Below are 14413 nucleotides of genomic sequence, written 5' to 3'. Positions count from 1 at the left end.
CTGAAGAACTGATGCTTTAAACTGTGGTGCTGGAGAAGACTCTTGAGAGTTCCTTGGACTGCAAGGAGATCCAACCAGTCCATCCTAACGGAGATCAGTCCTGGGTTTATTGGACAGACTGATGCTGAAGCTGAAACTCCAATACTTTGGCCACCTCATGTGAAGAGTTCATTCACTGGAAAAGACTCTGATGCTGGGAGGGATTGGGGGCAGGAGGAGAAGGAGACGACAGAGGATGAGATGGCTGGATGGCATCACCGACTCAATGGACATGAGTTTGGTTAAACTCTGGGAGTTGGTGATGGACAGGGAGGCCTGGCATGCTGCGATTCATGGGGTCGCAATGAGTCGGACACGACTGAGCGACTGAACTGAACTGATATGTTATATATATAATAAATACCAAACTGAAGCCAAAAGTAAGCATTTGTGAACTTTGGGGATAAATCTATGTATAATTCAATGTTAATTCTAACAGCATAAGGCTCTTTGATTAAATTAAGGGGTTGGGGAAATTGGAAGGGAAGGCAGGTAACACAGGGTGGGTTAGCAACCAACTAAGACCTGCGGGTAACTGAAGCACGCACGTCAGAGAACTATGATCGTGTGACTCATAGAACACACATCTATGAGTTAAATGCCAGAGGATTGAGGGATTCGCTATTCATGTATGAACTCCTTTGCTACAGTCCATGAGTTCACAATTTAAGCCCTCCAGAGGGCACTGATTCCAAAATGCATGACATGTGGATGGAGCAGCAGATTCCAAGTTCAATATCTCCTATAGGTATTGGCAGTTGAAATTCAGCTGCTGGGCACAGGTGAGCAACTTTAAGTGGGGCCTCCCAAATTGAAAAACAGATCTGACTCATGTCAAAGCCATTGCTTTCTGAGTCACGTCTTATTAATGCAAATCTTCCCCAGGTGTTTTTTCCATGAGTGAATAAAATTTTAGATTGAAATCGCAAGGTCTTTTGGACTGGCATTTCCCTGCATCTTCTCCAGAGGAAGATAAGACTCTAAGAATCAGCTGTAAATTTGGCCTTAATGTTTCTTGTTAAAGCCAAAAGTTTATAATCAGCCAGGTTTCTTGTGCAGACACCCTACATTTACTGGATGTGCTAGGGAACTGTTGACCGCCTTGACCAAGCACAATAATAATGATTTGCATGAGTTGTCTCAGCAGGAGGTCCTGATAAGGAGAATGGTGCTGTTGCAGAAAACTAACGGGGAGAATCTACAAGGGGCCAAAAGGAAGGAGGAGATGCCCATCCATAATATGTCCTGCCAAACTCCCAGAAACCTTGTGCTGGAATCCAGATTTGCAAGTACACAAGGAAGTACCCTTGTTGTTGTTTAGTCGTGTCTGACTCTTTGTGACTGCAAACAGTAGTCTGTAGCCTGTACAGGTGTAGCCTGCCAGCTTCTTCTGTCCAAAGAGTTCTCCAGGCAAAAATTTTGGAATGGGTTGCCATTTCCTTCTCCAGGGCATCTACCCAATCCAGGGATCAAACCGATGTCTCCTTCAAGTCTCATGCATTGCAGGCAGATACTTTACCACTGAGCCACCTGGGAAAGCCCGGAAGGATCCTGAGTCAGACCAAATATGGGTACAAGCAAAAGCCAGAGACTATCTGGAAAGCTAACTCCATTACCATTAAACCTGAGACTGTAAACCACGCAGCAGAGCAGTTCTCCTGTTCCCTTACCCTGCGGCTCTCTGCCCAGGCACCCCTTACCAATAAAGTCTTTTGCTTTGTGAGTACACGTGTCTCTTTAGATAATTCATTTCTTAGTGTTACACAACAGCCCACCCTCGGGCCCTGGAAGGAGTCCCCATTCTGGTAACATATGCCCCATTTATTTCATAAGCTCTTTTTTGTGTATGTGCATGATCCAAATATGGAAAGAAAATTGAGTGTGCAGCAAATTCTGGGTACCAGTTAAATAGCAAAGACACACGCAGTAGGGAAGAAACAGCCTTTGGCAGAATTGAGCCAAGGGCGGCTTTAGGCAAGTACTGCTCTAGGTTTTTAATTTTTCCTCATTCTCCTGCCTTTTTAGTGTAACAGACACCTAACCCCCTCTTGCTGTCCCCTCAACCCAATTTCTTGAGTCTTAGATGTACTACCTGCTCTTTGGCAGGCAGCTGCAAATAAAATTTCAAAGTCTAAGCATGTGTTTGCTCACTTAATTAATGTAAGCAACAGAGAACTACATTTGAACTTTGGAAAAAGTCTGTTAATAAATGACTAATAACAGAATTGTCAGAGTGTAGAAAGAAACACAGGGGGAAAAACATCCCAGGGTTTGCAATAGCCCAGGAAAATGTCCTCTCGGCTTGTTTGCATCAGTGATTATGAACAACATGCTAAATCTGTACTTCAGAAGTCTATATATGACTATTATAAATCTGGGGCAAATGATCAGGAAACCTTGGCTGATAATATTGCAGCATTTTCCAGGTAAGAATATTTTTAAAATCATGTTTTAAAATTATACAAAGATATTCTATCAAAGCACAATATTTCAGTTTTAATAATGATGGTATGGACTTACTTGTTTAGATATTATGTTTAGTAGAGAGAGAAAATTCATGGGGCTGTGAGAAATATTGGGCTTTAAATTTGCTTGGAAAAAGCTAACCCTAAATTTCCTCACTTGGAATTATGTGGATAATTCACCTAACTGTGTATAAAAATGGTGATAAATTCTGATGATTCCATTCTCTTTTTCTCTGACAGTCTAATTTATGGTATAGAAAACTGTTAGTATTAAACAGGAGATAACTGTCTTATCTGGGCAAACCAGATCAGATGGTTGCCTCAAATGTTGCCATCATGCTGCTTTTCCATTATCATTCATTTTGATTACTGTTTTCTAAATTTTTACTTTAGATTCAAGTTTGTCTATATGGCATTAATCTTTCACTTTGTGGTTTCTTTTCTCCTCCAAAGGGCTTCATCTCTCTTCCCAAATTAGTTTTCCACTGACTTTCATATTTCAAAGCCCAAGATGGTGGATGTCACAGCTTATGCAGTTAGGAAATGGTTTATTTGCTGGAGTAGGGGAGGGGAGCCCTCAATATACTACAGTCTATGAGGCTCATGCACCTGTAGTGAAGCCAGCAAATGTGGGCACTCATGGATGGTGATAAACAAAAAGGGAAAAAAGTACCCAGGTGAAAGAATCTGCCTTTCTTCCTGATTTCTGCTTTAGCCTAGAGCAAAATCACTCAGGCTCATTTTCCTATGTGTGTATTAGGAGAAATGAAATCATTCTAACCATGGTGTTTCCCAGCAAACAGCACCAAATCACCTACAAATCAGTGTATGAGCCTGAGTGTGGGGTGAAAGGCAGGGGAGGCTTCCCCAAACTCCTTCAAGCCTTGACTTTGTCTCAGATCTTTCCTGGGACACAAATGAGATTTAATAAATGCTAGGGAGCCATGGAAAGGGAAAAGCTGGCAAAGAGTGGAGCTGCTTAAACTTCTGATGATTTTATCCAACTGCTATGGGGTATTTCAGGTCCTTCAATGTTTTCTGCTCTCAGAAGTTGCCCCTACTTGGGCTCATCTCAACTCTGTTCACAAGTGATGTGGTTTGCCTATTAGTAGTTTCCTGAAAGCAACACTTAAACCCAAATAGGTAATTTTAACCAAGGAAATCTCAGGGCCTTGGGAGGATAATGGAGTTGGTGTCCATCAGCATTCCTCAAGGCACAGTGCTCAAGGGACCACCTAGTCCATTTTTGCACAGCCTTCCTCGCCCTTTAACACCCCTCACCACATGCTGGTTGGTTAATTGCCTCACACATTAGGTATCTCAGTGGGTTCAATTCAATACATGTTGAGGATAGAGTGAGCCAGGTGAAGAAAGTTCTTGTCCAGTGGAGCTTACATTTCAAGGGATGCACATTGACCTTTGGCCTCCAAAATACTGGTGGCTGAACTGGTGAAAAATGGACCCAAAACAATTGGCCCAATGGACATCTTCAAGATGGAGCGAAGGGGTGTAGCAAACCAGACACCTCTTCAACCCTTGAAATTCTAGAAACCTTGTGAGACACAGAAGACTGTGGTGACTTCTGTGTGGCCTGGAAAAGCACCTCACAGCTTCTGTGAATTACACAGCTATCCCCAGCAGTGGGTATTCCCAGCCTACTCAGCCTAAGTATTGAGTGAGTAACTTAGGGACAGGACACAGACAATGAGAAGGAGTTTTAAATGCCACCTTTTCTATGAACCTTGAGCATTCTCTTTTGTTCAGCTTTAAAGGAGGGAAAAATGTACTATTAGACTCTTTTTTTTCTTCTGGAGGATAGAGGATTATTATCAACCATGTGAGGAGCTTTTATTACAACACACATTGCCTGTCTAGCATCTCCAATCCTTTTTTTGTCATGTAACTTGCTGGATGAACTTTCAGTTCTTACTCTGTATCATAAAGCTGATCAGATCAGATAAGATCAGTCGCTCAGTCGTGTCTGAAGAAGAGAAGTGAAAAGCAAAGGAGAAAAGGAAAGATATAAACATCTGAATGCAGAGTTCCAAAGAATAGCAAGAAGAGATAAGAAAGCCTTCTTCAGCGATCAATGCAAAGAAATAGAGGAAAACAACAGAATGGGAAAGACTAGGGATCTCTTCAAGAAAATCAGAGATACCAAAGGAACATTTCATGCAAAGATGGGCTCGATAAAGGACAGAAATGGTATGGACCTAACAGAAGCAGAAGATATTAAGAAGAGGTGGCAAGAATACACAGAAGAACTGTACAAAAAAGATCTTCACAACCCAGATTATCACGATGGTGTGATCACTGACCTAGAGCCAGACATCCTGTAATGTGAAGTCAAGTGGGCCTTAGAAAGCATCACTACGAACAAAGCTAGTGGTGATGGAATTCCAGTTGAGCTACTCCAAATCCTGAAAGATGATGCTGTGAAAGTGCTGCACTCAATATGCCAGCAAATGTGGAAGACTCAGCAGTGGCCACAGGACTGGAAAAGGTCAGTTTTCATTCCAACCCCAAAGAAAGGCAATGCCAAAGAATGCTCAAACTACCGCACAATTGCACTCATCTCACACGCTAGTAAAGTAATGCTCAAAATTCTCCAAGCCAGGCTTCAGCGATATGTGAACTGTGAACTTCCTGATGTTCAAGCTGGTTTTAGAAAAGGCAGAGGAACCAGAGATCAAATTGCCAACATCTGCTGGATCATAGAAAAAGCAAGAGAGTTCCAGAAAAACATAAAGCTGATCACTTGGAGGTAAAATAGATGTTCTTCGAGGTGATGGCTTTGGCTTGATGGGATGAAGGCAATCAGTCTGAAAGCTCTCATTCTAATTCAAATGAAGATGACAAATCAAGCAAACCTCAGATAACCCACTGTGACACACGACAGAGTATTTTAAAGACAGTTGTGAAATTTATAACCTCCCTATCCCAGGGGTATAGCAAATGGTGTGAACGCACAATGACACCTTTTATCTCTGCACCCAGCTCTGACAACCACCTTTTGGGATTCTGGGGACACAGACCAGTTAGGTGACAAAGCAGTTGCTTGGAGATATTTTTGGGTAAGACTTGAGGTTGTAATGACATTGTGTCTGCTTCACACACACACACACACACACACACACACACACACACACAAAGACAAATAAAGTCAAATAGAACTACCCAAAGAACGGAGTTTCCTATTGCAATTATGACAGGAACAATGAAAAATGTCAGCTTGTTAGATTTCGTGTGGGCTGAAAGTTTGGAGTTAATTTTCAAAAGGATAGTTCTTAGATTCTCTTATACATTAACCAGGGTTATAATGTGAGAAACACATTATCTTTCTCAAACATGGTCTGCACACATTTTGTGGCTTTTTGTGAAATTATCTGGTGGAATATGATTCTCCAATTTGGGTGTTTATAAGTCATGGGATATTAGTAAAGGAAGCTCATCGTCCCTAATGCACTTAGTGACACTGAAAATTGCATGGATTTTCTCAAATAAGAGGTGGTAAAAGTGACATCATTCCCTCTCTTAAACATTTGAGAAGCAATATATATTCACCAGGGGCATTGTTAGTGTTCTCATAGGTGTAAATGTCACAGAATCATTCAGCTACTTGGCACCACAGGTAAGCAAGCTGATTTTTCTCTTGCATTATGAAAAGCGGTTAATTGTCTCATTTTTTGAAAAGTCACATGGCAAGAGATCTCACATCAGTTCCGTCATCTTCTCATCCTTCTCCCTCCTCATCATTCTTCTCCCTTTTCTTTTCTTCTCTTCATCTCCCTCCCTCTCCCCTGGAAATCTCTCACTCTCCCCACTTTGGACCTCAAAGCTGTGGTTTTTTATCCAGACATGTATTACAAACTACACACACAAACACATGTGCGCACGCGTGCGTGCGCGCGCGCGCACACACACACACACACACACACACATGCATATTTCAGGAGATTCATGGGCCTTCTGAAACTTATCTACGCACAGAGGCACTCCGAAAATGGCTTGACTGTTTAAATATAGTATTTACCTGGCTGTGTTTTCTTCTGACTTAAATTCCTTCTTCTTTACCAAGTGTCTCAGAAGTATCAATATTCCAGTTAAATGTTTTAAAGTTCTCTCAATATTGAGAAATAAATAGTAACAAATAAGATTTTAAAACTTGTAGCATATTTTACATATACATATACACAATTTATGTATGTATATATATGTTATGCATTTTTAATGCTTAGAATAAGTAATTCATGTGGAGAAATTAATATGATCATCATTTTTATTGCTTAGTTGCTAAGTCGTGTTGGACTCTTTTGTGACACCATGGACTTTAGCCCACTAGGCGCCTCTGTCCATGAAATTTTCCAAGGAAGAATATTGGAGTGGGTTGCCATTTCCTCATCCAGGGGATCTTTCTGACCCAGGGATTGAATCCGAGTCTCCTGCATTGGCAGGCAAATTCTTTTCCACTGAGCCATTTGGGAAGACATGATCATCTTACAGTACTTATAAATTATTAATTCACTGTGTTGAGTTGGTGGGATTCAATAACAGCACAGAACTTCAAAACTGGATGATGAGAGGGTTTCTTCCTTCATCAGTGTACTTCCTCTTGGGGACCTGATTTATGATAACATAAAATTGAGGCCCTTGTTGGATGTTAAAATGATTTCCACTTTTGCACCACTTCATTTAAGAAACCTTTGAAAAATGTTTATTATTCAGCTGGTTCAATTGTTTTGTCAATCTTCATATTTTTTTCCAAAGTGGAAGTCCCATAAAACCAGGGTCCAAGGTTGTAGTAAGCTAGTTTTATGTAAGATTGTGAAAAAATAACTTAAATTCGGGATGAGATTGGGTGGGGCTTGCAGAACTATTGGGATTACCTGACAAGGTTAAGTTGTAATTGTTCTTTGGAACATTTCAAAATGTGAAGGACTTTTTAGAAAGCATACATTTTCCACGCCACTGATCTCATCTAATTTGGTCTAGGAATTGCATTTTGTGCTGTTGATTGATGCCTCTGTAATGTCATCATCAGGGCAGGAAATTATATGTGTGGGAAGCAAGAGCATAGTTATTAAAGTGACTTCGCCACCTAGTGGACAAGCATGAAATTGCTGCCTGTAGAGGAAAGGGTTGAGCCTTGCGTGATTCAAGGGGAACTGGGGATCTGAAAATGTTCCTTCTGACACACAAACACACACATGGCTAATGCCCTGCAGCTCTGTGTGTGCTCTTCATAAAAGCTTCCATTGTTTTCTCAGCTCTAAGTAAATATTAATGCCTTCCAAGGCCAGCATGCCAACGGCTGCTATTAAATCTTTTTCTCTCATTCTAATAATACACTTAGAGATGACTGGTAGTAAAATTTCTCTTCAAGGTTTCTGCATCTCCCCATTCAGAATGGAGATCAAAGAATCATGCTGTGAGGGTCAGTTGAGAAGAAAAGACTTCCAGCAGCAGAGCATGTGGTGTGACAGAAAATCAAGACAATTATGTTGTTCAAAGGAATTGCAGAGAAATCACCGTTAAACTTCTTTATTATGTTTTGCAGGGGTTGGATGTTTTTACTTTATTATGTGAGGAAGGATTATATTACAGACCCTTAGCTATTCCTCAAAGCAACATTAAGGCAGAATTTCTTCTTCCGCTGGAGGAAGTAGGCTTCAATTAAGTCTTGGGAGGTTCCATTTATTTTGGTGACTCTGTTACTAAATCACACTTCACTGTATTAATGAAAAATCTTGATCTATCTGGAAGCAGAATTAAATCTAAGTCCTGAAGGTGAGTGCTAGTTAGGTATATATGCATGTGTACTCACAGGTTTATTGCCTTAATGCTCATGAGAAACTGGGGCTGTATGTTCTTCAGTTTTAATCAATTACTAATGAGGAGAAAATAATCCTGAACAAATAGGAGATATAAATTTTGCAGAGAGAAAAGAGAACTAGTTTTCCTGTAAATTTTACTAGTTTGTTTCTTGGTTTGTTAGTAACTTACATTGCTACACAAAAGAACTGCAGAAAAAATAATTTTAGATAATGGTCAGGGGTCAAAAATTCTTTGGGTCAAAAATTCCAGTCTCTGCCAAATAACATTTTTGGGGAAAATGCTCAATTTACTAAAAAAAAACCCATCTTACCTTATCGTCATACTTCAATGGATACAGAATTCAGATCAAGGATTTTGAAGAAACCACATCATAATTTTACAAGTAATTGCCTGAAGCTACTGTCTGTAAGAAAAAAGAACAGTTGACGTAGACATAGGATATCTTCTTAAACTCTAATCTAATGCCCATGCCATTCTATACTGTCTTCAAAATGGCTTGGAAGAAGTGAAATGAAAGCTATGTTCACACAGAAACCTTCCGGTGAATGCTTATGGTGGCATTATTTATTATCACCCCAAGTTGAAAGATTCCAAATATTCTTATCTTGAGAATGGATAAACTGTGCTACATTTTTACGATGGAATACTCACCATCAACTGAAAACGACAATTATTGATGCTTGCAGCAATATGGATGAATCTCAAAAGCATTAGGCTGAGCTAAAAAAAAGTGAAAGTGAAAGTCACTCAGTCATGTCTGACTCTTTGCCACCCCACAGACTATACGGTTCATGGAATTCTCCAGGCCAGAATACTGGAATGGGTATCTGTTCCCTTCTCCAGGGGATCTTCCCAACCTAGGAACTGAACCCAGGTCTCCCGTATTGCAGACGGATTCTTAACCAGCTGAGCCACATCCCAAGCCTGATTCAAAATGCCATATACTAGAGTTGACCTTTGAATATGGATTTGAACTTAGCAGGTACGCATATACATGGGTTTTTTTTTTTTTTTTTTTACACCGAAAAGGTAGTACATGATCTGCAGTTGCTTGAATCTGTGGATGTGAAACCAGAGATCTGGAGGATCCAACTGTAAAGTTATACACAGATTTTCCACTGTGCAAAGGACTGACCCACCCCACTACCCCTGCCCTGTTCAAGGATCAATTATATATAATTTCAGGACGAACTATATATGATTCCATTTTTATGATATTCTTGCAAAGTAAAACTATAGGAACAACAACAACAAAATGATCAGAGGATGTTAGGGGATTGAAAGGAAATGGGGCAATTTTTCAGGATGGTGGAACTCTTCTAGATCTTGATTGTCTGGATACGCAAATGTGTTTCTCAAAGAGCAAAAGGCTGTAGACTCAAATGGGCGATGTCTACGGTTTAATTGTTCTTGACTAAGAACAATAACTTGAGAGGTTTATTATTAATCTTATTGATAACCTTCTATCTTAACAAGCATTAAAATTTCCTAATTTCCTTGAGCTTTGTGAAGTAATTTGCTTGCTGGTAAATACACAAGAATATCTTCTTTTTCTAACTCAAACACTTGAAATTCTCAAACCTTTTCTCCACCCTCCCCCAAATTCTAGGTGGAAGCTATATCCAAGGATGCTCCGGAACGTTGCTGAAGTAGACCTGTCGACTTCTGTTTTAGGGCAAAAAGTCAGCATGCCGATCTGCGTTGGGGCCACTGCCATGCAGTGCATGGCTCACGTGGATGGGGAGCTTGCAACTGTGCGAGGTAGGAAGAAGGTTCTCACTCAAAGGACAGAAACAAACTAACATTTAGTGACTGTCTTCTCTGTATGCATCAAGCAAACACTTCCCTGGATGTTTTTATACTCACAATAGTTAAGCTCACTGACTGGCATAGAAATGCCTGTTCTTGCACGTCCTGCTCTTCTACCTTCTAGATGTATTACTTTAGCAAGATACTCTGTGTGCTTCAGCTTTATTAGCTGTAAAATGGGGATAAAAATAACACCTACCTCCCTGGATTACTGTAAGGATTAACTGAATTTTCACATACAAAGTACCAGTACCTGGCATGGAGTAGTGGCTCACTGACTTTTATTCATACAGTGAGTATTAATATCAACATCTCAAAAAATTGAGGTCTGAGAAAGGGACTCACCCATGGTGACACAACTAGGCATACAGAGATGGACTCAACTTCACATCCACCTCATTTTCAAAGCTCTTTTTGCTTCCCCTAAACCCACATGATTCTCACTGTCAAACAGCAAATACTGTGACTTGGTTGGTTATGTTTTCTGCTATAGTTTGCTTATGGATGGGTTATATTCCCCAAAATAGAGTGTTTTCAACTGCCTTAGGAGGGAATAATGAGAAATTCAAATATGAAATGCAGAAATTCCTAATTAAGGGTAATTTGTCAACTTCCCAGTCTGCTAGCAACTATGGATATTTGAAAAGGTATGTGCAGTGATAAATCTCCCCACATTCTGCTTCAGAAGCATGTATAAAAGTTGGTAACACATTTTATCTGATTTTTTTTTTTTTTTTTTATGCTAAGGACGGCAGGTAGGAGAAGGAAATGGCAACCCACTTCAATATTATTTCCTGGAGAATCCCATGGGCAGAGGAGCCTGGCAGGCTACAGTCCATGGGGTCGCAAGCGTCGGACAAGACTTAGTGACTAAACCAAGGAAGGCAGGAAATTCAGGACCAAAGAGCAGGAACTAAATACTATTTTTAAAGAATTTTAATTCTAAGAATCAAGGAGCTTGTGAATTCACTTTCCTCCTTGAAATGTCTTCCACAAACTACTGCTTTGAATATCAGCCTGACTCAGTGAGATTGTGCTGGGAAGATTTAGGTCTTTAATTTTGGGACCACAGAGACAAGTGACCCTTGGAGCCCCAACCATTTATCTACAGTAATCCTGAAATATGGAGAGAGAGAAGGGGAAAAAGGAGAAATGGTATTGGTCTACTTAAAATTTGGATAAGAGAGAACTTCTCAAACATGTTATAGATCACAAACAGTAAAACAAATGCAAACAAGTCAGCATACACACAAAAATGGAAATTTCCACACTCTCAAATTTCTATAAAAGATTAAAACAAATGGTAAACCAAAATGAATTGAAAAAATATGAGACTGCAAAAGGTTAATGTCCTTTTTGTGTAAAGAGCTTTATGTTTGAATAATAAAATAACATATAACCCCTAAATGGAGGAAAAGATGCAAATGAAAAAATTCAAATAGGACATTCACAAATGTAGACATAAAAATGGCCAATAAACATATTAAATATATAAAATATTTTATCATATCCATGATTATCAAATAAATATAAATTATAATATTGTGTTTTCTGACTATCAAATTATATTATTTTAAGATTAAATCGTGGGATGAGGTTATATGCATGTTGAAAATGTGCATTTTTAAGAGAAACCTATATGCAGGTCAGGAAGCAACAGTTAGAACTGGACATGGAACAACAGACTGGTTCCAAATAGGAAAAGGAGCACGTCAAGGCCGTATATTGTCACCCTGCTTATTTAACTTATATGCAGAGTACATCATGAGAAACGCTGGACTGGAAGAAGCACAAGCTGGAATCAAGATTGCCAGGAGAAATATCAATCACCTCAGATATGCAGATGACACCACCCTTATGGCAGAAAGTGAAGAGGAACTAAAAAGCCTCCTGATGAAAGTGAAAGAGGAAAGTGAAAAAGTTGACTTAAAGCTCAACATTCAGAAAATGAATCATGGCATCTGGTCCCATCACTTCATGGGAAATAGATGGGGAAACAGTGGAAACAGTGTCAGACTTTATTTTTGGTGGCTCCAAAATCACTGCAGATAGTGATTGCAACCTTGAAATTAAAAGACACTTACTCCTTGGAAGGAAAGTTATGACCAACCTAGACAGTATATTAAAAAGCAGAGACATTACTTTGCCAACAAAGATACATCTAGTCAAGGCTATGGTTTTTCCAGTGGTCATGTATGGATGTGAGAGTTGGACTGTGAAGAAAGCTGAGCACCGAAGAATTGATGCTTTTGAACTGTGGTGTTGGCAAAGACTCTTGAGAGTCCCTTGGACTGCAAGGAGATCCAACCAGTCCATCCTAAAGGAGATCAGTCCTGGGTGTTCACTGGAAGGACTGATGCTGAAGCTGAAACTCCAATACTTGGGCTACCTCATGCAAAGAGTTGACTCATTGGAAAAGGCCCTGATGCTGGGAGGGATTGGGGGCAGGGGAAGAAGGGGATGACAGAGGATGAGATGGCTGGATGGCATCACCGACTCGATGGACATGAGTTTGGGTAAACTCCGGGAGTTGGTGATGGACAGGGAGGCTGGGCATGCTGCGATTCATGGGGTTGCAAAGAGTCAGACACAACTGAGAGACTGAACTAAACTTAGGAGGAGTATAAAGTGGAATAATCTTTCTAGAAAATAGTTTGGAACTGTTTGTCAAAGCTTTAAAAATACCAATTCCATGTGATGCTATAAATTTCCTCTAGGAATTCCAAGGAAATATTTATGATTTTGAGGAATGACATTTCTTCAGGAATTTTTATGCCTGTTATTATTATTTTTTAAGTATTTGCCTATTTGGCTGTGTCAGGTCTTAGCTGAGGCATGAGGGATCTTTTGATGCAATGCAGATTTGCAATGAAGTTTCAATGTGGGGTCTAATTCCCTTGCCAAGGATGAAAACCAGGCCCCCTGCATTGGAAGTGTGGAATCTTGGCCACTGGACCACAAAGGAAGTCCCGTCCCTGTTATTTTTAATAAGAAAACGTTAGGAAAATAACTCAAATGTCCCAGAATTAGAGATTGGTTGCAAAAAAATAGGATGCATAAAAAATGGGGTAAACATTTAAAAATTATATGAAATGAAGAGTTGACTGGCATAGAAATATATTACAATATAAGAATTTTTAAAAAGCCGTTATAAACTGTATTAAGGTCCTAGAATATATTTACTTTTGAGGACCAAGAATGTAGACCACATTTTACAAAATTTTATTTGTGGGTTATGGATATTCTGACTATAGGATCAGATGTGACTCTATAACCTTCTTATTTTTGGTCTATATGTATAGAATTTTCTTTGATTTAGAAGAGTGCAATAAAAGTTAAATTTAAAATAAGAGAGAAAACTGGAGAAGGAACCATGGAGGAATGGATGAGAATGGAAGGAAGTGAAGAAGGCAATAAGCAAAGCTTATTGAATTGATAAAACACCCTGAAGCTGCAAATTATTTTTACATAAATCACTATATTTGCTATTTGACAGGTGTCACTGTCCCCAGCAGGTGAAGAGCTGGTTCCATACAGAGCAAGTTTTCATAGTTAGTGATTAATAGGACTTATTCTCCAACTCACTTCTGATGATTCCAAGGTCACTACTCCTTTTTGCTGGGAGTAAGGTGGGAAGAAAAATGAGAAGAAAGCTTACTTAGAAACTACTTTGACAGCCTAGGCATGACTGTTTTATCTAACACTATTTCCTGCCAGCGCTAACTCTGAGGCATTATTAAAGGCCTACTGGAGTCTTACCCCTTTAGATTTATTTATTAAGCACTTAATACCATGCTCCAGGCACTTTTATAAACACATTACAAGTATTAAAGCATCACATCCTCCAAACAACCCAAAGAGGTAGGTACTATTATTAGGCCCATTTTATATATGAGAAGTAATGCTGTGCCCCAACCAGCTGAAGAAGCTGAAGAAGCTGAAGTTGAACGGTTCTATGAAGACCTACAAGACCTTTTAGAACTAACACCCAAAAAAGATGTCTTTTTCATTATAGGGGACTGGAATGCAAAAGTAGGAAGTCAAGAAACACCTGGAGTAACAGGCAAATTTGGCTTTGGAATACGGAATGAAGCAGGGCAAAGGCTAATAGAATTTTGCCAAGAGAATGCACTGGTCATAGCAAACACCCTCTTCCAACAACACAAGAGAAGACTCTACACATGGACATCACCAGATGGTCAATACTGAAATCAGATTGATTATATTCTTTGCAGCCAAAGATGGAGAAGCTCTATACAGTCAGC

The 14413-nt window shown here is 39.6% G+C and overlaps 1 protein-coding gene across 1 annotated transcript in view; it reads left to right on the top strand.

Annotated features, from left to right (window-relative positions):
- The first annotated feature begins 2272 nt into the window (after positions 1 to 2272).
- HAO1 (hydroxyacid oxidase (glycolate oxidase) 1) overlaps positions 2273 to 14413 on the top strand; it is a 67177-nt gene continuing 55036 nt past the window's right edge. The window contains exons 1-2 of the mRNA XM_010836461.1: positions 2273 to 2465; positions 9949 to 10100. Coding sequence (XP_010834763.1) covers positions 2329 to 2465; positions 9949 to 10100 — 289 coding nt within the window. The 5' untranslated portion in view covers positions 2273 to 2328. The remainder of the gene's footprint in view (positions 2466 to 9948; positions 10101 to 14413) is intronic.

The sequence above is a fragment of the Bison bison genome, unplaced genomic scaffold (genome assembly GCF_000754665.1).
Source record: "Bison bison bison isolate TAMUID 2011002044 unplaced genomic scaffold, Bison_UMD1.0 scf7180017864063, whole genome shotgun sequence".
Lineage (NCBI taxonomy): Eukaryota > Metazoa > Chordata > Mammalia > Artiodactyla > Bovidae > Bison > Bison bison.
The sequence above is the reverse complement of the archived record's forward strand: the minus strand, read 5'-3'. Positions and strand labels throughout refer to the sequence as shown.